The sequence below is a fragment of the Patiria miniata genome, unplaced genomic scaffold, assembly GCF_015706575.1.
Source record: "Patiria miniata isolate m_02_andy unplaced genomic scaffold, ASM1570657v1 HiC_scaffold_9, whole genome shotgun sequence".
NCBI lineage: Eukaryota > Metazoa > Echinodermata > Asteroidea > Valvatida > Asterinidae > Patiria > Patiria miniata.
Window position 1 is genome coordinate 10,890,640 of NW_024037076.1, and position 25,104 is coordinate 10,915,743.

A 25,104-nucleotide genomic window follows, 5' to 3' on the forward strand; every position below is an offset into this window, starting at 1 on the left:
GTGCCATCCAGTCAACTTCCTATCTTTCTTGAGAAGTGTTCCACTTCTATCAGTCATGGACGAGTACGGCCTGCTGAGAGTGGCCCAAGTACAATTTACAATATTTCACTAAGTTGTATTTCTTGATCTATAGGGACCCAAATGGAGTGGGGGTAAGAAGTGGATTTAACAATATTAAGGCTTTAATGTAATAGGCCTATTTAATTTCATTGAAGAAAAAAACCTTAAACGTTTTAATTATTTGTGTTCTTAATGTTGCACTTTTGTCGCACACTCTGTCTTTGTAGCTCTTAATTGTGTAACAAATTTTCATGCCGTCAATTATATCAATATCGGGATATTTCACTCTTACCCTACAATTTCATTGAAGGTAGGGCTATTAATAACCCTCTTACCCTACATTTTTAATGAGGGTGGGGTTTTCAATAGCTAGGTTGATGGTTTACTGTCCGGAAGGTTTTCCATGATCGTCAAGAAAGGGGTGATTATCGTGGCATCAACTGTAAAATCGGATGAGAAAGTTAGAAGAAGAAAAGAAAAATTCCACCCCAAAAAACCCTCAAAACTGTTGAAAATGGCCGAATCTGCGTAGTCGTGTAGGGCCAAACGAGAAACCTTTGTGGCTTTAAATCAGTATCATCTACACAAGCTTGGGTCACAACGCCTGGGTTTGAATAATGACACCAGGGTCTGACAAATGCCACCTTCGATTTAATTCAAAACTCCAAACAAAAATCCGGATCGACGGCAGGCACAAAGAGCTTTTTTTGTTATTTTTAATACAATCAGGGCTGCTGACGTTTGACTGAATTTCAGGTATAAAGCAACCGATTTCGCGTATAGAATTCGGAACCAAAGTATCGGGCTATTGCACTGTGAAATATGCATTCGCGTGTGCATTGATCAAACCTGCTTTGAGGTCACTGTAGTAGTTCAAATATTATTCGTGTGATTTCGTAACTTAATCCGCTGATTGTGCAGTGGTTATTTTGAGCATTTTTTTTTTATAGAATATCATTGGCTGTGAAGTGTGGTATATTGTGCATGGGCATCGCCCCGGATTTTTTTTCGGGGGGGGGGGATTGACAAAGCACATTTCCCTCCAAAATCCTCGTACTTTCTCTAGCATATTCTCAATTTATCATTTTTTCGAGGGAAGGCGGGGGGGGGGGGGCATTTGCCCTCCCGATATGGATTCCTTTGGGGAACTAACCCAACGGGCAGGTTCTCATGTGCAACCTCTATGAGAGAACACGGCGAAAACAGGCCCTTTTTTTCGCATCCATCGCCGCCACTACATTATTCTACACAGTAGAATATGGATCCGCCCCGAGAATGAACCGCACAACGTGATAATAAATCAGAGGCATACGTTTACAGCAGTCCTACCACGCATGTTGAAACCCCCTTGCTCCATTTTGCTCCAGGCAACACGACTGCGAATAATTTTGTGAAGTTATTATTTTATTCTATTCATTATTTAGTGACAAATGGAGAAAGCAAAGGCCTAGGTAATTGGAGTGTTTTATGCTGTTAACGAACAGCAAGCAGGGAACTGGTTTCCTGACTTTTGCATTGAGCCTAATGCAGTGTACTTAGCTTAATTGCAAAATAGATCTCAAAGAAACAATTTAATATGATGTGCAAAAATAGATGTAAAATGAATCAATGTAGCCTCTTGAACGGAATTCTGGACAGAAAACTTTAAATCCGGGGGGGGGGGGGGGCGTGGGGGTATCATCATCCCACTTTTTAACCAGGCGGGATGTGTTATTGAATCATCCCCTCCCCACTTCTTCGTGATGAGAAAAAAAAAACATGCGGATTTCGAGGTGTTTTTCGAACATCCCAACAACCAAAATGTATTCAATAGCTCTGAAAAGTGAAGAAACAAAGTACACAAGCTTTTAAAATGCGCCGTATTGATGTTAGCGCAAGTATACACAGATATACGCCACTGGTGGATACATCTATAGTCACGAGTATTTTCTCACTATTATTGGAAACTTTGAGTGGAAAAGTTTACCGCAGTAAGAAATACACCCCATAACGTTCAACTAGTACTGTACGTGATATACCGCACTTTAGGCAGAGTAAGGCATACGGAAAATCGGAGTGATAACTGAAAAGCCTGCAAAATCAAGGTTCGTGCGGAGTTAACAAAAGCATAACCTGGGGTTTTCCCCTAAGTTTTTTCGGCCACGGACTTTCTTTTGATAGTGCAGGTTCGACGCGGGTCCTTTTGTGAAATCTATTTTCTACAGTGGTCACTTGACAAAAAGCACTGCCTTAAAATAGAGTTTTGAGTTCATAGAATCAACCTATACGGGGTTTCTGAATACATCTATTTCTATGTTTTTCCCCCTTTTTGATTGAAAGGTTTGTTCAGTGGGTGTACCCAGTTACACCTACATCGCAGATGAAAGGAACTAAGCATTTGAACTCTCGGACACAATTAAGTATGTTTAATTAGATCCGGGTTGGGAATAAAAGGACCCCGGCCTATTCACTATAATACTGCCATTCCAACGGGGTTAACCAGGTCAAATTGCATCGCACAATTGCCGCAACCAACAGGTGATCAAGTAAAGACAATTTATTTGATCAACTAAACGCGCATGCGTTGTTGACCAGATAGATCGGGATGGTTCTCAGACGTCATTTTTAATCCCTAGAAACCCTTTGTTTCGAAGAAAAATATAAAATCTACCTCAAAGATTAGCCCTATACCTAAAAGATAAATCATGTGGAGAACTGAAGCAAAGAAACAAAACACACGAAGAGAATTGCGTGGGCATTCGTCGGTCGATGACATCCGCATCGGCCCCTACACTCTAACAAGAGCGAGTGCACAGCTTGTTCTGGCGAAAACTGCGACCCCAATGGTACCTACGGATCACCATACTTTTGGTCAATTTTGGGAACACTTCCTCCCTCTTGATACCGTCCAACCACTACACAAATGGCGCCCACCTTGTTCGAGGAATGGTGTACAGCGCAAGTGCGAGAAAGTGCACTGTACATTGATAGTTATCAGGAACACCTAAGCTGGTAGAAAATAGGTAATTGGCAATTGGTATTCCCTAGTAGGATAGAAACAAGTGCAAGTAAACACATTAAGGTCTGGCCTTGTTGCGCAATCTCTTAAATAAAAGTTTTTCATGACATTGATCAAAATGATCCCTGCGAAAATGTGAAGCCGAAAATGCAACGAAGATGGCACATATGGAACACCATAGTTTTGGTCAATTTGGGGGACAGACAGACGGACAGACCAACCGACCGACCGACCACCAAGTGACATGTATAGAAGCTCCTGCCTGACCCCAATAAATGTGTTTTGCAATTAAACACAATCTTGCTACACATGTATCACTTTGTACACATGTTTAGAAGATAAACATTATGTGTTTCCTAAACACAGTTTTTGCAGTGTATACTAGTGCAGCTGGTTTCCGCCCGTTCTGTTATGATGGGAGCAACCAAGTAACTAAATCACCATATAGGCATGTGATAAATCCCAATACATGTACTTCAAAATTCTTTTAAAAATACTTTTAAGTATCTAACAGGTGTTCAGGCTGCACAGAAAAATTAGGTCGTTCTTCATTTTACATTAAATTTTTTGGGTGACCAGTGAATTTTTGAGACATTCTCACCATTTAACAGAAGACCAACCCTAAAATGAATATTTCCCAAACTGGAAAAGAATAGCCATTTTGAAAAAAAAAGAATTCCTACACAACATGGCTAAAATGCGCTACTTTCTGACCCAATTGCATCCAAAAATGCTCACAATCGGAAACCCAGGTGCAGAGCCATATGTCTTCAATTCCCCAATTCCATGGCTCTCTGAACTCTCTAATACAAAATAATTATTTGAATGCATAACTTTTATTCATGAGCTCATTGTCTACTTTGTCACTCACTGCTTCTCTCCACCCAGGAGTAAATGGGTACATGTGTGGGCAGAGATGGTTATTGTGGTTGAATTAGCTTCCTTGCGCCTAACAGGCTGCATCGAGCTATACTCCCCAGGGTGCTGAGATGTTTTTTTAGTGGAATGTTTAATGGCCCAATAATCAGGGGTAATAATAATGTAAAGCGCTTTGATCTTAGTTAAAAGCGCTATGTGAAAACCCGATATTATTATTAGTATTAGTATTATTACCACGGGACTATAGTATAAAACGTGTTGTCTTAGATTCAAACTAAAATTGAATTCCAGAAGGAAGCAACATGACGGCAATTACAAAAAGAAAGTGCATAAGGGTTTATTTTATTTTATTGATGTCATCTTTAATGAGGGTAAACTCCAATCAGTGCACAGCACTGCTTTCCATGGAGGCCCTCAGTACAAAATTATTATATAACAATTAAAAAGATAAACGTACATCTAATATATCAATTTAAAGAAATATGAAAATATAACACCAAAAATAAAACAAGTAAGAAATTAAAACAAAATACATAAAAACAACAATGGGAAATTAAATCAAATTCAAAATACATCAAAATTAACACCAAATTAATCTTGCTGCAAGGTTTTGTAGAATCTGAATTCTGTTAACATATTTATCAGCACCCTGAGTCCAGGTTGTGCAACAATAATCAATATGGGGCAAAATTAGAGCATTATACAAGGTATTACGTGTATATTGGTCAACATACTGTTGTGTTCCCTAATAACAGTTCATGAAACCTTTATTAGAGTCAACAATAATTCAAGTTGGAGGGAAACAGAGCTTTGGGGTGACAGCCACACATGTCAATACACTGATTTATTCATCTCTTCACTTTACATAACTTTGTTAGATTTCATCGACCTGGTTTTTCCTTTTGGTAGTCTTTGGTAGCGTTATAGAGATAACAGGTTGGTGTCTACAAAGTCTATACATGTACTATGTACTATGGCAAAACCATGTCAACCAATACGAACCGAGTGGGCACCGGGACGGTACGGGTTTTCGACGGTCAGACCGAAGCGGGAGCGGTCCGCTACGGTGACCGGGGAGGCAAAAACAACTGGACGGGGGCAGCAGGTGTACCAGGCCGCACTACAGTTCGAACCAAAGTATGCACGTGGCGTATCGAGTATCCAAGGTCAATCGAGGCACTATGCACCAAGGACTGTGTTTATGACAAGACCAGGTTAGCATAGCTGAACTACGGGGGGAATGGCTACGGGGAGCCGGCTGGCCACAGCGGAAGCGGTCCGCTGTGGTGACGGGGATGAACTAGCTCTGGCTGGGCTAGAACACCAGACAACCGCACAACATGTTCAAGCTGAGACTAGCAGTCCAATGGCCATTCGAAACCGCACAGCACCAAACTAGTGTATAGGTTTTCTCGGTCAATTTCGGCAAATGAGCAGCCAATTTAATTTTCGTGCGTTCGAATTGAAGCTATTTTGCCTCTCCAGTTGTTAATGCGCTTCAAATTCAGAATTTGGCCATTCGATTTCGTTTTGAGGCATTCAAATGCCTTTAGCACTGTGTTCAATTTAGCATATCGTCATTCTTTTTCGTGACACACAATCATCATTCAATTTAGCAAAGCTGGTTCGACTGGAGATTTTACTGATTTATTTTTTTTCAATTTCGTAAAGAGGCAATAAATTTCGCTTAAAAAGAATTCAAATAAGTACGACTAAAGAAATACGAATAAACAGATAAACTGTACTAGGCAACTGTTTCGTATCTTCACTTTAATTCAGGCAAACCTTGTTTTCTTTATTTATGCTTCCAGTAGACTTTACATGGGGCCAATGAGGTTTTTTCTTCTTCTTTGTTTTCTTCTTCTGTTCATTCTTTTTTTTTTGCGGGGGGGATCTTTATTGGTTAACTGACCAAGACCTAATTTTGTATTGTGTTTGAATGGGGTGTTTCTTTATGTTTTTCCTGGTTTCTTATTGTTTATGTTGTTTCTTCCTCAACCATCAATCTGTTGGCGTGCCAGACATCATGGCATATATGTTTGGGTATGGTTGTACCACTGCATGCACTTCACTTTGGTGATGACATCAACGCTCTGGATGGCTGCTTGTTGAAGGAGATCGCACCTCCACTGCTGCATGTTCATTCCTGCTTGCTGGGCAGCCTGTCTGTCTCCGACACGTTGTTGCCACTCAGGTAACCCAAGGATGCGTTCAACTGCAGCCTTGAATGCAGAGTGTGCCATCTCTTTGCTGTTCAGGAGTGGGGAGTAGGGAGGGAGGCGCTTCAGCTGGATCATTGGGTTGGCACCTTCAGGGAGTTGGGCTCGCACGTGAGGCCTCGCATTGTCGTATATGAGGTAAATGGGTTCGTCGTCTGGGAAAACTGCATCACACTCTTGAATTGTGTCCGCAAGAAACTCCTCGAATCTCTCTCGCGTAACAGTTTCGAATGCGATTCGGTGGTGCACCAAGCCTACTTCACTAGAAACAGCGAAGGTGACATTGCAATTTCTCCCTCGTTGTCTGTCGACGACTCGTCTTGCAGCGATCCCTCGTGGAGCTCTACCCTGGGAGCGTCGAGTCCAGACGTTATAACCTGTCTCGTCAATGAAGACTAGATGCGCCAGAACACCATGCTGCAGGAACCACTCACCATACAAGACGCGTTGATCAAGAACTTCAGGGGAATTTCTTGCATCGGGGACGTCCTCCACTAGTTTCAGTGTAATTATCATCCCATCCAAGGCCCTGGCTATGGTGGCAGTAGAAACCTGGGGCTTCTCTCAAACTAGCCTTCATTTGTTGAAGTGTCAAGACGGGATTAGCGTCAAGGATGCCTTGCAGATGGTTTCGCATGTCATCATCCATCTTGCTGTGGGTTGCTCCTCCTCTTGCCAGCGTCTCTCGCCTTCCAGTCCTCAAATATGTTGCAACAATTGATCTGGCTGTGGACTTGTTGATGTTCAAATTGACCGCAAGCTGAAGGTAGTCTTGCTCGTTTCCCTCGAAGGCCTCAATCAACCTTTCTCGATCTACCTGGGCCACTCTAGCGTAGCGACCACGAGCTGCCATTTCTAGAAATATGCGTATAAAAGCTCGTCTTCGAAGAACATCGGCAAAGTGACTCAAGTGCCAAAAAGTGAACCGTATTTATGCCTTCAACATTCTTAAGGAAACAAAAATTTAACAAAGCGTTTTTTAGATTACAAAAATTCCAGAAATGTCTGCCCAAAAATGAATTTGAATGACTAAACACACGCCTCAAAAAGCTCCTGCGAATTTGAATGCTGCTTTGTTGAATTGTTAAATTGCATGATTATTTTGTTAAATCGAATGACGCAACAGTACATTTGACTGGTCATAAAATGACATCGAATGACCCTTTTCAGTAGCATTTGATTTCGCGCGAAATAGAATAGCGTAGTGGTTAAATTGGCTGCTCATTTGCCGAAATTGACCGAGAAAACCTATATTACTATTTCACCAGCTTCTACACACTCCTTGAGGGATCTAGGAGAAGGATACTTCATAATAACACTAGTATTAGTGATTGCACTATTACTTCACCGCGCCTCAGCCACCGAGGGAGGCCGATGCTTCGTAGTGACTAGAGTCGCACAACAATTGGTCTGTCAGAGTCGAGTTCGCCGCACATTATACGATTTACCGCACAACATATACGTTCGCCGCACAACTTTGGGTTTAGAGTTCGCCGCACTGCCGAAAATGAGGAAGACCTCTGGTATTTATAGGCAGTAGAAGTCTCGGGATTAAATAATGCATGAGCACTGATTTAGGAATTAACCAATAGTAATCTTCCATGTCTAAGGATCACATGACTAGTCACATGATTTTCTAAGAGTGCCTAGTGCAAGAGACTAGAAACGTGTGCATTTACATAAGGGAAAACATGGAGAGACAAGTGTGCAAATACAGAGAGAGATGTGTGCAAACAGTGAGATCACAGTGCAAAAGTGATTACACAACATCTCGAGCAACCTTGATGGAGTGAGTGACAATTAGCTAAAAGGTTACTGTGTCATAGGTTATTTACATCACAGGATGTCTTACCACGCCCAGCTACTCGACCACACAAGGGTAACATTCCATTCCCTCGAGCTAAGTGCGGGACTAGAAAACTGGACCAAGAACTCCAGTTAGTGTTCATGGGTAACACACGGGGGAGAGAAATGCTCCGTGCCGCTGAGCAGTCTCTCGGAGAACGCCAAAGCACGCATGCTATGGGAAAGGGAACTTAGCTCGCTGGGGCGAAGGGAGGTGTGGTCAGTCTCGCACATGTACATCGCTACATGAATAATGAATGCAGTAGCGCGCGTGGTATTGCATCATGCGCTGTGCTTGGTAAGAGACCCTGGGAATAAAAGTGCAAGTTGGCAATTTACGATAAATGGGTAAAATACAGGAACAGTAAAAGACAACAATAAGATTGTGTACTTCATGGACAGAGTGAATCCGGAGTGCGCTAGATTCCCATAATCAAGCATTCTGGGTTCGTAACAATACCAACTCAACCTTTTCAACACTCCAAGTCTTTGAAAAATTTTAGCAGCAGTTTTTCCTCCTTGCAGAAAGTACATGCATTGGAACATAACTTGTAACCTTAAAATAAAATTGTATATATATATATATAGTCTCGGCTCAATCCGCCTCATGGCGTCGCCGAATGTTGAGAAATTGATAGTGGTAAAAAAGAAATAATAATCACATGTTAATTTGCAAAAGATGTTCGTGTTCGTGGATACATCTAGTGACGAGTATTTTCTCACTTTTATTGAACATTTGAGTGTAAAAGTGTACCGCAGTATAAGAAATACACCTCTACAAGTTCAAGTATAGTACTGTATGTGCCATGTCGCACTATAAAAAGAGTAGGCGTACGGAAAATCGGAGTGATAACTGAAAAGCCTGCAAAATCAAGGAACCGTGCGAAGTTAACAAAAGCAAAGCCTGGGGTTTTTCCCTAAGTTATTTTTGCCAAGGACTTTCTTTTGATAGAGCAAGTTCGACGTGCTTCCTTTTGTGAAAACTATATTCTACAGTGGTTACTCGACAAAAAGCACTGCCTCAAAAAGAGTTTGGAGTCCATAGAATCAAACAATAATAAATACAGGGTTTCTGAATATATCTATTGTGGTCTATGTATTTCCCTTTTGATTCAAAGGTTCGTTCAATGGGTGTAACCAGTTACACCTACGGTGACCTACCTCGCAAATGCGAGGATAAGCATTTCAATACTCGAACACGATCAAGTATATTTAATTAGAAGCGGTTTGGAAGATAAACATTATGTACTCAATGCCTAAACACAGTTTTTACATTGTGTCCTAGTGCAGCTGGTTTCCGTTCTGTTTTGATGGGTGCATCCAAGTATACTTAGTAAATTCCTATAGACACCAGTGGTAAATTCCTATAGACACCAGTGGTAAATTCCTATAGAGACCAGTTTTCCAGAGGGGAAAAAAACTTTAACGAAAACAAGACCTATTTGATCAGCTTAAGGCCAAAACAAGTCGTCGGTTTCTGGTATGGAGCTTGCCCCAAAAGTGGTGTGGCGACGCGGCTTGTTTTTTATTTTATTTTTTTTTACTTTTTTTCCCCTGCAAATGTCGGCTGATGACTGCAAATGATGGTCGACTAAATTTAGTGCAAAGTGTATGGGATCCCAGAGTGGCAACATAAAGCTTATACTCGATCGTAACCCCATCAAAAACACGTTAAAATTGTGCAGCAGCAGGATTCAACTCAAACCAGACACCAGTGAGTTTTGCGGTTTTGAGGGGGCCGTATCATAAGTCAGACGCCTCATAGGTCCGACGCCTCATAAGTCCGAAATTTCGGACTTATGAGGCGTCGGACTTGTGAGGCATAACATTTATTTATTCCGCCTCGTCATAGGTCCGACGCCTCATAAGTCCGACGCCTCAAAGGACTTATGGGCCTTTATTTGGTTAGGGGATGCGATTTTGTCGGACTTATGAGGCGTCGGACCTATGAGGCGTCGGACTTATGAGCGGACCCCGTTTTGAGACATCATCTTACATTGGAAAAAACAAGTTTTAATTTTGCCGACGCGCATGGCTACGGCGACGCGCGCACATACCAGAAACTGGAGACCTTGTTTGGCCTAACGCGCATGCGTCGTTGACCAGATTAATCCTGATAGTTCTCAGGCTTCATTTTTTATATGAAATAAAATCTGCCTCAACGATTTGATTTTACCTCATAGATAAATCATTTGGCGAACTGAAAACAAGCAATCAAAACACATAAATTAAAAGCGATTCATGAAGAATTACAGGTCGTTCGTTTACATCCCCAATCAAATTATAGGGAAGGTGTTGATCATAGACAAGACGTATTACTAACCAATAGGATTGATCATAGACAATTAAGACGTATTACCAACCAATAGGATTGATCATAGACAATTAAGACGTATTACCAACCAATAGGATATGAGAAGTACGAGGCTGTTGCCTGTCCTCACATACACGTGTGTTATAAGGTCAGGTTCCTGCTCCATGCGGCTTCATCAAATGTACGGTACAGTAAAGTTAACGCAACGAATGACTTTTACGCGCAAAAAGTAATCGAAGTGCGGATGTACGTACGAATGTTTGCAATCACTTACTTGTATACTTTTCCAAAATAAATTCCAATGCGAACGCCGCTGCTTATTACGGTATTAGCCGTAGTACCGAGATTCAACATTGCTGGAAGACGTTTTTTTCTCTAAAACAGAATACCCTCAAAGATTTTTTTCCCTGATATTCTATCTCGAAAACTTCTTTCTGTGATATTCTGTCTCGGAAGGTTATGTCGTATATTGGAAAGCTGTCTCAATTGGACTTTGCGTGTCACACTGTTTTATAGGCTGCGCACTATATTTGAGTTTGTCCTCTGTACAATCCGGATCGTGCCTTCCCTGAACGCATGAGGCACGTGACGGTATGTGGAATTGAAAGGTGTTAAACGTTATATCAAACAAGATAAATGGATCTTTAGAAAGCTGTGGAATGCTCGTGTATATGCACGGAAGCCGGATAGTGCCATCGGAGTGAGTTAGATTGTATCTAGTCAACTGTGAAATACAAACGAGCTACGGCTGGCGACTGCACTAACCATGAAAAAGTGGCAACCAACCACATACAAGTTTGGATTCTGAAAGTTTACTTTCACAAGTTTCTCATTTGGAAAAGCTTATCTTACAATAAATACAATGTAGTGCGTTGGGCTGCAGTCTGCGTGTTTTCAACAGATTTGTAAGTGTGTCAGGTAAGCTATGGTATTGTAACATGCATACAGGCTTTTATTTTGTGCGCAAGCGCTGTTGGAATACTTACCCTTACTACTTAACCGGCATATTGTTCTGTGGCTCTCCCATTCTGTGGCAACGATCGGCATCCGTACATATGCAATGGCCCACCTTTTTTGGTCTAAAGATTGCTATGCGGAAATATACCCTCTTTCCTATTCCGTTCACGCCCACCCCGATTTCTATGAACTTATTCGAAAAAATCTTTTGAAAAGTTGCTCCATTGTCCTCCCTTTTGTATAAAAGCCCGTGAGCGGGAGGAAATCGCCACAAGTGCATGCAGCCGCGTTCGGCGGGCGCTGAGGACGTTGATCGGCTTTGCGGCTATAAGCAGAAGGCTTACTTTACCATTTTGACAAGATCTGGGCCGATAGTTGGGTTTGTCCGCGAAGATGCATCGTCGACGTAGAGCGACTGAGGTGCTGCTGGCCGCATTGTCTATAGCTGCAGTCATCGTATCATCCTCAGATGCTCAAGGTACCACATTTTATTTTCCCTCTCCCCGCCAGTAATCACCTCCGCCAGTATGTTTTCATCGGATTTGGTTAGTTTGTTGGTTGGTTTGTCTGTTAAGATAACTCAAAACGTTATGGACGGATTTTCATGAACATTTAGGGGTGGTCCTTGGTACAAGTACCAATCGATTAGATTTTGAAAGTGATCCGGATCTGCGTCTGGATCCAGGATTTTTGTTTAAGGATTCTTCACGATTTATACAAGTATTTCTTTGCGTGTATATTGTTAAGCCTTGTTTTATAATTGCTTAGCCTTGGCGGAGGTTTGCGCTCTCTGAGTGCTTTCTAGTAGTTGTTGATGTCCCCTAACGTGGCGCGGTTCCTAACGTGGCGCACATTGAGGTTTCGCCTTTAGTGCCTTGCTATAAGCAAAAGGTTTACCTCAAATTTCACAGTGATTGGAATTTCAACAAGCTCCAAACATTCATACAATTTTTTTTTTTTAATTTATGAACGTCACAAGTTTATTTCGAAATTCGCAGTAAACGATTTTAGATAGGTAACTGGAGATAATGATGGTTTGTCGGAATATGTCAATTTTGAAATATTCTGAAATGTTCACGAAAGGATTTCTGAGATCTTTGTTTGAGAGGTTTTTTTTCCAAGTGCGCCGCGTCAGGGAACGCTCGGCTGATATTGTGCCCGTTTTCCGGACGCAACCGTCTTTTAATTTCGGACTAACTTTCATGACACTTACAATTTGTTTTACAAGGGTTCAACAGCAAGTATTATAGAGGTAAAAATACCAGTACAGGGGTTGCCCTTAACTTTTTTTTTGACTGGCCAGCCGGACCAGTTGGCTAGAATTTGGACTGGTCCGCCAGGTTTTTGACTGGTCCGTCTTATACAGCGTGTACCCACCAGTTAATCAGTTTCACATAAGTCATAACAAGACTATTGTCATCAACACCCATGTCATCATGTCACCAATAGAGGTCTATTTTCTTCCTCCATGATCTGAGGGCACAAAAAAAATATATAGTTCTGCCTCAGATTACATGCCTTTTAAAAATAGGGTCGGTCGGTCGGTCAGATTTTTGGGGTTTTTGGGGCCATTTTTTTTATGCCGCTTGAATGGGGTATTCAATTAGGCCTCAGTATGCGAAGTTTTAGCCTGATTTTATTTTCATTGCACTATGAAAGCTATACACAAAAAGATGGCCACAAAAAGTGAATAAAACCTACCTTAATTAGGCCAAAAAATAGTTCTGCTTCCGATTACATGCCTTTCAAAAATAGGGTCGGTCGGTCGGAAATTCTTCTTTTTTTTTTGCCAATTTTTTATGCAGATTGAATGGGGTATTTATATGCGAAGTTTTAGCCTGAACTAGTTTCATTGCACTACGAAAGCTATACACGAAATGGCAACAAAAAGTGAATAAAACCTAACTTTAATTTTTGTCAATTATATATTTACGTTCGATAATTTCAAAAAATAATGGAAAATTCAGGTCGTTCGCACCATATGCACAACGCTAGTCAAGACGCGGGGAGCTGGCCGAAACTCCGAGGTGTGTGATGCGTGCGTGTGTGGCGAGCAGCCCACCATGGGCCGACAGACCCGTTTTTACCGTCAACAATTTCGGGAAACACGCGGCATGTATCACTCCAAATACGAGTAGTGCGATCTCAAAATGAACTCTTGAACACAGAAAATACATACACAGATAAGCTAGATCAATTCTGTAAATTAACTTGCAAAAATGTTCTTTCTCCATCGGTGTTTTCTTGGCATTTTTACGATGTCGAATCCGACCAGTTGACAGAGCACGTGCCTGGCGCCTGCATCGATCGGTACTCCTCGACCTAAAGTATGAGGCTCCACGTAGTGGAGTCTCATAGATTAAAAACCACGCAAAATTGTTTTTAGCACAAAACACTAATCAAGTACAAAAACGTCCATCAAAATGCAGACATTTCCAAGAGAACTGCTGCACAGTTTGCCCCCAAACTCGGTACTACACCTCATGACATACTCACAAAATATGCGCAGAACAAACATCGCTGGATTTTGTCTTTTTGGGGCTAAAATGATGAAAAATATGCTCTTTCCGCACTGAGCCAACCTGACACTTGAAACGTGCACGATGATTTTCGGTTCGCTCGGAGCGCGCCGCGGGGGGTACGGTACAAGCGAAATGATAGTATGCGCATGCGTACAAGTGCTTGTACCGTACCCCCCGCGGCGCGCTCCGAGCGAACCGAAAATCATCGTGCACGTTTCAAGTGTCAGGTTGGCTCAGTGCGGAAAGGGCATATTTTTCATCATTTTAGCCCCACAAAAAGACAAAATCCAGCGATGTTTGTTCTGCGCATATTTTGTGAGTATGTCATGAGGTGTGGTACGGAGTTTGGGTGCAAACTGTAGAGCGGTTCTGTGGGAAATTTCTGCATTTTGATGGACGTTTTTGTACTTAATTAGTGTTTTGTGGTGAAAACAATTTTGCGGGGTTCTTAATCTATGAGGCTCCACTACGTGGAGCCTCATACTTTAGTTCGATCGCATAGCCGTGCACAGACTAGTTACCGCATTTTCATCGTGTCTTCTAAATTGGCGCGGCGGGAACCAGTCATCGCCGCATTGAGCTGGGTTTACGCACATGATAGTCACCGTGACATCGAGTTGCGAAGTAGTCATATCGCGAAGCGAATTTGTAAAAATAACGGAGTTCTCTTTTGAAAAAAATAGCGAATGTAAGTAAGAAACCAAATAAATACAACAAGCATTTTTTTGACGCAGATTTTTTTTGGCTGGCCAGCCGGACCACTTGGCAAGGTGTTTCAGCTGGTCCGCCGGCAATTCAACTGGCATTTGGCCAGCGGACCACCGCTAAGGTCGAACCCTGCAGTATTTAACTATATGAATCCGAAGATGGTTAACAAAGAGGTTTGGCAACACTGAATGAATAAATTCGAGGGAAACGTCGAAGTGTGCCACGTTTATGGGACTCCCTGTATATGCCTGCGGAACTCAAATTTGTGTTGTAGTCTTCCAGTCGCGCCATGATTTGTTTGAAGATTGAAGCAGCTCAAATTCGTTCTCAGACACGAAATATAATGTGTGGACGCATTCAATAAATGAAATTCGAGACATGTATTTAAGAGCCGAAGATTTAAGTTCGCCATGAGTACAGGGTGTATTCTTAAAATCGGACTCACCTTTAACGAACAAAATTGCAGACACCGTCAGCACGTGTGCATATGCCACTCGCATTAAAATTGTCCGGTGGCAAGTTGACAAATTTGGCCGGAAAACGTATATTATTAGTATTACCTGTACACACACAAAATCAAGAAAGAGCTTTCATATTTTAAGGGCCTATAGCTGTCAGTGTCTTATTTCTATATTGCAACCAGGCTAATTTGTATTTTTGTAACTAGAAAAACAGAACAGGAAGGTTTTTTTTTTGCATGTGTGTTTGTCAGAACTCTACAAATTAACAATTCAAAACAGAAGTTCTCCTATCGAACTTCTCGTATCGAAGTAGTCTAACAAAGGGCCTTTAGAATCATCGTGGGCCATGATTATTCAACCTACGATAATGCACTCTCTACATTTAATGTTTAAGGGACGGCCTTGAATAAACAAAATTGGGCTACGAAACTCGTTTTAAACAACAATATTAAATGGAAAGAGCATTTAAAAGTAGAGTATAAACGTCCACACAACCATCCGTGAAAAACTGGGCGTTTCCGTGTTATTCAGTTCGAGAACTACGCCAGCACGAATTTTGGGGATCACAATTTTGTCCCGAAAAATCGAGCAGTTCATTGCTAGTTACTGTGTTTCCAGCCGCACTGTTGTCGCCTGTGGACGTGTAAGAAACAAAATTTGTGTATGGGTGCTGTGTGTAATTTTTGTGACACAAACAACGTGTATCGTACTTTGAATGAAAGCGACAGGAAATACGTATGCGTATACTCTTTCGTGTCCGATGTAAACAACCGAGGTTTTTTTCATCGTTTCTCGGGAACGGAACGACATTAGGTTGGTTTCTTTACGACAAAACCTTTAAAAAGTATAAGTAAACAATCCAAAACATAAAATTTTCGGGGATTTCAGGCCGTAATTCCCCCATTAAGACCTTGGTTCACAGGAGGGAAGACCTTTGTTTAGAATTTGCTAGATCTCGTGTTGTTCCTGAGCATTTCAAGAGCTGGTTTTCCAAAATTAATTCTGCTCATGCTATGGAACTTCGGCAAAAATGGCATTGTACTGAACCTAAATCCGAGTTGAAAGGTACGGCTAAAAGCTCTATCCCGAATCATACTAAATTAATTAACATACATACTTGATACTTAACATTTGACAGTGTTTGGGGTTATTCATCGAGACAAATATGGTTGTCTAGTGTAGCTCATTGTGTATATGAACTTGTTATTTGCTAAAACCTTTTTAACCTCACATTCTTATAATTTCATCTGGTAGATTTTTTTTTATTGAGGAGTAGGGCTTGGCTGGCTGGAATGGTCCAGGGGTTGATCTTTCCGCTGTATTGCATTGTTGCTCCTAGACCATTATAGTGTAATTATGTCTAATACATGTAGTAAATATTTTAAGGCCAAAAAAATAGTTCTCCTATTTTGACATCCCCTACCCTATTTTTTTTTGGGGGGGGGGGGGGAGGGGGGGGGGGAATCGGGAAACAAAACCTTAAACCATCAATTACTACCTTTACCCTTGACTACCGTGACATGCAGACACCTCCATATGATCGTACACGAAAAAAATGCCCCAAAAAATCCTCACCTACCTACCCTATTTTAAAATGCCATGTAATCGGAAGCAGACAAATTTGTTGGGTGCCTAAGGTTTCTTTTTGACTAACTATTGTGACTACCTTTTAAACTAACTAACTTTTAAACCAACTAATTTTTAAACCTTTTCAATGAGCTGGCTGTCAGTAAACTGGGCTTAAATTAAGTGAAGAGTCGCCTTACACGGGAGACTTGAATAAGTTCAGATAATCCCCCCCCCCCCCAAAAAAAAATAATAATGTCCTTGCAATAATTATTTCAATGTCAAAATGTTTTCTTCCCATTAATTTTTTTTTCTAATAATTTTGGGAATTTTTTTACACTTTTTTCAAGTCTCCCACGTTAGGCAACCCTTCACTATTTAGACCAATAAACAGACACCTCGTTTTCCCCGTTTTCGTTAGCTGAGCTAAATATCACAACGTTATCATTGTTTAAATGATTTTACACATAAGGTTTTAATAGGGTTACTGTGCCAGTAAGCAACTTGGTGAATTTCAAGCTCATCAATACTGAGTTTTTGCAAGACTTCGTGAAGTTACACAGAAAACATGCAGTGAGTGACTCAATATTGTTACGAACCCAGAATGCTTGATTATGGAAATCTAGCGCCCTCTAGATTCACTCCGTCCATGAAGTACACAATCTTATTGTTGTCTTTTGCTGTTCCCTTATTTTACCCATTTATCGTAAATTCACAGGGTCTATGCTCTTACCAAGCCCAGCGCATGATGCAATACCACGCGCGCTACTGTATGCATTATTCATGTTGCGATGTACATGTACATGTGCGCGACTGACCACACCTCCCTTCGCCCCAGCGAGCTAAGTTCCTTTCCCCATAGCATGCGTGCTTTGGCGTTCTCCGAGAGACTGCTCAGCGGCACGGAGCATTTCTCTCCCCCGTGTGTTACCCATGAACACTAACTGGAGTTCTCGGTCCAGTTTTCTAGTCCCGTACTTAGCTCGAGGGAATGGAATGTTAATCTTGCGTGGCCGCGTAGCTGGGCGTGGTAAGACATCCTGCGGTGTCAATAACCTGTGACAGTAACCTTTTAGCTTGTCACTCACTCCATCAAGGTTGCTCGAGATGTTGTGTAAACACTTTTGCACTCTGGTCTACTATTTGCACACATCTCTCTCTGTATTTGCACACTTGTCTCTCCATGTTTTCCCTTGTGTAAATGCACACGTTTCTAGTCTCTTGCACTAGGCACTCTTAGTAAATCATGTGATTAGTCATGTGACCCTTAGACATGGAAGATTACTATTGGTTAATTCCTAAATCAGTGCTCATGCATTATTTAATCCAGAGACTTCTACTGCCTATAAATACCGGAGGTTGTCCTCACTTTCGGCAGTGCGGCGAACCACGAACCCAATGTAGTGCGAACGAACCCTAAACCCAAAGTTGTGCGGTGAACTTATATGTTGTGCGGTAACTCGTATGATGTGCGGCGAACTCGAATCTGACAGACCAATTGTTGTGCGACTCTAGTCACTACGAAGCATCGGCCTCCCTCGGTGGTTGAGGCGCGGTGAAGTAAAAGTGCAATCACTAGTACTAGTGTTATTACGAAGCATCCTTCTCCTAGATCCCTCGAGGAGTGTGTAGAAGCTGGTGAAATAGTAATACACTAGTTCCAATGGTGCTGTGCGGTTTCGAATGGCCATTGGACTGTTAGTCTTAGCTTGAACATGTTGTGCGGTTGTCTGGTGTTCTAGCCCAGCCAGAGCTAGTTCATCCCCGTCACCACAGCGGATCGCTCCCGCTGTGGCCAGCCGGCTCCCCGTAGCCATTCCCCCGTAGTTCAGCTATGCTAGCCCGGTCTTGTCATAAACACTATCCTTGGTGCATAGAGCCTCGATTGACCTTGGATACCCGATACGCCCAAGGGCGGATCCAGAACACAATTTGGGGGGGGGGGGGCCAAAAAAAATTTTGGTTCCCCCCAAAAAGTGGGTCAAAAAAATTACAGCGTGGGGTTCGGGGCCCGCTTAAGGGCCCCGAAAAAAAATTGGATTCTAGATGCTCTGTGGTGTGATCTGAGGCGATTTCTGACCACTTTAACCAATTTTTTTTTTTGAGGAAAAGATGGTGGTGTATTCATTGCCTGCCTTTATTGCGATGTCAAAAAGTGGGTCCAAAAATTTACGGCGTGGGGTTCGGGGCCCGCTTAAGGGCCCCGAATTTTTTTTTGGATTCTAGATGCTCTGTGGTGCGATCTGAGGCAATTTCTGACCACTTTAACCAATTTTTTTTTTGAGGAAAAGATGGTGGTGTACTCATTGCCTGCCTTTATTGCGATGTCAAAAAGTGGGTCAAAAAAATTACGGCGTGGGGTTCGGGGCCCGCTTAAGGGCCCCGAAAATTTTTTGGATTCTAGATGCTCTGTGGTGCGATCTGAGGCAATTTCTGACCACTTTAACCAATTTTTTTTTTTGAGGAAAAGATGGTGGTGTACTCATTGCCTGCCGTTATTGCGATGTCACATAAAAAAAAAAAATTGATTTCGTTTTTGGGGGGGGGGGGGCATGGCCCCCTTTGGCCCCCCCCCCCCCTGGATCCGCCCTTGGATACGCCACATGCACACTTTGGTTCGAACTGTAGTGCGGCCTGGTACACTTGCTGGCCCCGTCCAGTTGCCGTTGCCTCCCCGGTCACCGTAGCGGACCGCTCCCGCTTTGGTCTGACCGTCGATAACCCGTACCGTGCCGGTGCCCACTCGGTTCGTATTGGTTGACATGGTTTTGCCACTGAGTACATAGTACATGTATAGACTTTGTAGACACCATACCAACCTGTTATCTCTATAACGCTACCAAAGACTAACCAAAAAGAGAAACCCTATAGGTTGATGAAATCTAGCAAAGTTATGTAAAGTGAAGAGATGAATAAATCAGTGTATTGACATGTGTGACTGTCACCCCAAAGCTCTGTTTCCCTCCAACTTATTGAATTATTGTTGACTCTAATAAATGTTTCATGAACTGCTATTAGGGAACGCGACAATATCGTAATAATTGAGTCATTTTGTCCGTGTAGTGAGACACTTTGAGCCAACATGTGTCACTGTCGAATTTCTCACTTTCTGTTTTCTGTGTATCTGGAGACAAGGTAAATGCTCGCAACTGTTGGGTATACTAGTAGCCTTTTTGGATCGTTACTTTGTCATCATACACGTTCAGTCACTTATATGCTTTAGAAAATGTTATTGAAGTAAGTTGTGTGAGTATAGAATGTCTAAAAATATGGGGAAAATATTTTACACGGCAGGTATTAACGATTTAGTCAAATTAGGTTTATTTAGGGTACACATTAACGATGGCGTCCACCCACATGTTGTTTCGTATGGTTCAAAGAATTGATCTAGCATGGATGCCAGCTAATGACAAAAATGAGGTGAAATTATTTTCTAGATAACTTTTCCCACATTTGGCTGGCCTGCTATAAAGCCTGGCTATCATTCAATCCACTCCTTATTACCCCATTCCATTTGGGTCCCTAGATCCAGAAATACAATCTATTAAGTGAAAAGGTGTAAATGTTACGTGGGACACTCTCACCTGGACATGCTGAATCAGAAAATAGTCAGGCTTCAATGTAATATATAATTTTATTGAAGAAAACAAACATTAAAAATTTGTAATTATTGTTTTCTGAATGTTGCACTTTTTGCCACACTTTCTGCATACTTAGTAGCCTATTTCAACATGTAAGCAAAGAAACAGCAAAAAGAAACAGTTTTAGAAAAGTGTTCAATAGAGCGTGTAAGTTGGCCCCAAGACCTTCCAGATTTTAGGAGAATACATCACCTATTCCTTACACTACCCAATTTTCTTCGGGGCTGGATGTAAAATGTCTTCCATTTGTAAGTTGTTATTTCAACACAAATACATGTATGTAATTTGCTTTAACTTTTTGTTTATGTTGACTTGAGTAACAAATACCACGTAAAAACATATCCAGTAATTTTAAGCTAAATTATCTGTCAATCGGTTTGCATCCCCAAAATAAAAACAAAACGTAAAATGACGGCACGGCGTATTTATATATCACGACAATTTTGTTACATTTGGGTGTACCTTATTTGTAAAATTAGCAGCTCAAGTTTTATCTTTTCACATCAATGTATGGAATTTTAATCGCAAATCAGTTCATTTCTCAAAAATTAAGTGCAAACGGTGTCAAACCACCATATTTATGGTGTTACCATCTTCAATAAAAGTCGGGTCGATTATATGATTGCACTCGGGAAAAAGAATCACCAAAAAAAATTGTAGACCCCTGGATCAAAGAGTCACACATTTTTATATATTTTTATTTTTTATATATTTTTATTTTTTGTATGCAAATCGCAAGGCCAAAGGCCACTAAATGTGTGGGCTTCAGAGGAAAGTGTGGAAGAAGATAGTCTAATCTCTTCACACTATGAATAGGGTTGGGAATGGATAACTAGTCCATAGCACGGCATTAATAATGACTCTACCCGTATTAGGCGTAGAAGTGGCATAGCCCGGGCTGGGCTCGAACCCACACAACCTGCAGAATTACCCGCAGACCACAAATTCAATGTACCTTTATATGCCTTCGACTCAACCATGTTGCAGCTGCATCCTTCGAAATTCAGCTTCTCAGCTGCAAGTAAGGATGATTAGCCCCCCCCAAAAAAAAAAAAAAAAAAAAAATGAAAATCAAATTAAGTTTTCACTGTCTTTCGAACAAGATTCAACTGTGCCTTATTGTCAAACTGAAGCTTATTCATTTGTTTTTCATTGTATTGGCAATGTCTGACCATCGTAATGAAATACTTGGTGAAAAAGTGGTATTAGTCTCTATCGAATTTTCATGCAGTTTATTCGTGAAATATGTCGGCTCATTCCCCAATTCCATCACGCAAGAAATCGTATGAAACTGCGGCACGTGCAAATTACTTTCTTTCTGCCAACTTTCTTACACACCCTTTTTACTCCTATTTGCAGAAATTCAACATGTAGCCATCGCAGGAAATGCATCAACCCGAATTATTTCACCCAACTTCCCGTTCCCCTATCCGAACTATGTCAACAAGACGTGGATCATCAGCACTGAGGAGAACCACAAGATTGCCATCAAATTCTTTGAGTTCAGGGTCGATACGCGGTATGACGGCGACTTCCTCCAGATTGGCGACGGTACGGACGTCACTGCGAACCAGTTCTTTCAGGAGAATGGGTTCACGCTCCCGCCCAAACTGCTGTCCAATGGGAATGAGATGTGGATGCGATTCATTACCGACTACTGGCGGGCTGCTGCTGGATTTGTGCTGGCGGCTGCCAGTGTTCCCGTGACAGGTATGCAATGTTACAGACACTGTCTGTTGATCCCACTTATCCTCTTTGTGTGGACTACATGAATGTTTAATTGTAATTTTAATTCCACAGATTAAACACATTCCTAAACCACATCTCTAAGCACATAGTCGTGAATTTCTATACGCCCAAGGACAATGCTTTGTCTTTCCCACGTGTTTAGATTTGTGGAAGTTACTTAAGCTACATCATGTCCTCTCTAATTATTTTTCTCTTTCTCGTTTATCACCAAATGTTAAAATATGAACTCCAAATTTTTCCCACATGTGAACGAGTGGGTACACATTTCTTTTTTAAGTAATCATTGTTGTAGTGCTAGTGTTGGTGAAACCATATCTGTGGAAACCACATTTTTAGTGGGAAAACAAATCAATTTTATAGCAACAGTTCTCCGAGCAAGATCATTGGGAATGGGTGTTTTTTTTAACAAGAGTCCATTTCCATTTTAATGACACAAAATCCTGTCTGCGTAATTCTTAAAGACAGATTTGATTAATGATCTATTAATGAGTTGTGCAACTGCATTTTCAGGTTTAGGCCAACTACTTTTTCATAAGTTCCAAAAGCCAAATTCCTCTGTGAGACAACTTCCACTTGTGCCAAAAACATTTCTGGCATCTTTATAAAAAAAACCGGCTGTGCTTTTCAAAATAGCTTTATGAAGCTACCACCAGGCCTGGATTATCCGATAGGCACAGTAGGCACTGTGCCAAGGGCCTACGAAAAATTCGAGGGCCTACGAAAATACCGCAGTTGTGCCATAAAACATACATGCCTACCCACACACACACCCACACACATAAAAACTTTTGAGAGAGACCCTAAAACATTTTAAAGAAAGTTTTAGGGTCTCTCTCAAATTTTTCGATTTCACTAACTTGTGATGTACAATATACATCATGTAGGTAGGCATTGATGTAGGCCCTACATATACAATTTACGGCTATCTGAAGCACGGTGCCAACCATGGCCGTCGGTTGGTAGGGGACGTACGACAAAAACAAAAAACAAAACAAAAACAAAAACAAACAAACTTGCAAGCACAAACAAACAACCCAATAAACACCCCAACATACGAAAAAAAGTTTGTAGCCTACATTTGATTCGATAGCTCAGAATAGCTGATTCAATGCCTCCAAACTCGAACGAAAATGATATTTCAATGATGATCTTTTGCCCAAAAAGATTGTTTAAAGTGGTCAGAAATTGCCTCAGATTGCACCACAGAGCATCTAGAGTCCCATATTTTCCCCGGGGCCCTTAAGCGGGCCTCGAACGCCACGCCGTTTAGCCTTCGCACTCGCATTAGTTCTGATCAACATACACATGTATGTACCAACCCCACTTTTGAGAACCGATTGACGCCCTTGGTGCCAACAGGCTTTTAGAGCTAGGACCTATACCAGTATGGCTTGGCTGGATTTGTATAGCGCTTTGTTTTCTTTAATAGCATCAACAGGAATTTGGTGTCGGTGCCTAGGGCGGAGTAGGGCAGGATCACTGATTTCACGAATGAAACACTTAATCCGGTTCTGGTTGCCACAAGTCATTGACCTTGCCCACGTTGTCACGTTTTCTGCCTTGCTTTATTTTTCAGAAATGTTGACCTGTTCTCGTACTGAATTAGACTGTGGACATTACTGCATCCGTGGCACCCTGCAGTGTGACCGTGTAAATGACTGCTTTGAAGGAACGGATGAACTAAATTGCGGTAATGAAGAGTCAGATAATGTAAACGTAAAGCGTTCATGACATGAATTTTACACTGGAAAAAAGTTTGTGCAAATGTTTCATTCCTGTGGTGTGAACACTTTTTTGATGTCATCTCTTGTTTAACCTTTTCAGTGCTCTTTAAAATGTTCATTTAATATTTTTCCTTTATAAAACCAAGGGTGCTGTTGATGTTACGTCATTTAAGGCACACTCTCTTTAGTGTAGGGGTTGCATGTTTGTTTATTGTGGACCTAAATATGCTCATATTTTGTTTGTAAAGTTTGTTACTGACCTACTGTCATGTAGTGAAACAACAATAAATCACCAAATACAGAAAATTTACAACATTACCGAACTTAAATTCCGGGCAACCATTTGCGCTGAAGTAGCTGTAATAGGACCTGAAGCTGTCTGTAGTGATATCACAGCATTGCTCTTTAAATGTTGAAAGTTGCATATACAAACTAAAAACACACCAAAACACCATTACAAACAACACTATGAAGATCTTTTTTTTTTAATCAAAATGTGACTTTATAAGTACAGGATGTATGAATAAATCTAAACGTACTTTGTACATGGCCTACTTAGAGCACCGGACTCATGCTCTGGTGTTAGAGGCAACAGTGGCGTGGGTTTGAGCATACACTTGTGCCCTTAAGCGAGGCACTTAACCGTTATTGGTTCGTCCGTTGGATGGGACGTTAAGCCGGAGGTCCCGTGTGTTTTAAAGGCCTAACGCAGGTAAAAGAACCCAATAACACTTATCGCTAAGAGAATGGGTTTGCCCGGTGTTTCTGGCCTCCTAGTTATACTCCCTTGTTGGTTCATTTCTTTAGGAGAAGAACCAACCAAGTACCAAGTAGAGCAAAAGTGTGATGTCATTTCAGACAGAAACCTTAATGTTACAGCTATTTCAGATTTTGTGGATACTTTGCTGTCGTAAATTTCCTTTTCGGTGGTGATTTGTTGTTGTTTCAGTACATGACACAAGGCCACTGACCAAAGTTTTCTCGTAACTGTTTTCAATGAGAAAATTGTGGGTTCACAATTTTAACAGAAAACCCCTAAAATGAACAGTGTCTTCTTGAAATGACATCCTAGCAACAGCGCCCTCATTTGTCAGAAAAAAAACAATGAAAACGTTTGTAATGTTTAAAAAAGTGCACTTTTCAATAAGATTAACTAAAAAGGGATGTCAAATAGTTTCATATATTTAAGAGGAGTAGAAATTTGTACAAAAATGGGATCTTTAGTAATTGAGCTCACAATACGCATGTGCATGTGTGTTGGTTGCGCGGGCCTCGCTTTTCCATGACTGCAGGGGTACAAGTAGTGTATCAACGAAAACCTGATGAACCATCCATTCAGATGTGGCGTATGTCTGCACCATTGTGATTTTTCTGAATAGAACTATGTCTGCAAGAAGAAAAAAAGGGAAAATTGCGCTCAAACATATGTTTTTCTCTCTAAACATTTCCTTTGAATGTTAA

The 25,104-nt window shown here is 41.3% G+C and overlaps 1 protein-coding gene across 1 annotated transcript in view; it reads left to right on the top strand.

Moving 5' to 3' along the window:
• Positions 1-21,148: 21,148 nt before the first annotated feature.
• LOC119720468 overlaps positions 21,149-25,104 on the top strand; it is a 47,277-nt gene continuing 43,321 nt past the window's right edge. The window contains exons 1-2 of the mRNA XM_038190139.1: positions 21,149-21,191; positions 21,530-21,880. Coding sequence (XP_038046067.1) covers positions 21,149-21,191; positions 21,530-21,880 — 394 coding nt within the window. The remainder of the gene's footprint in view (positions 21,192-21,529; positions 21,881-25,104) is intronic.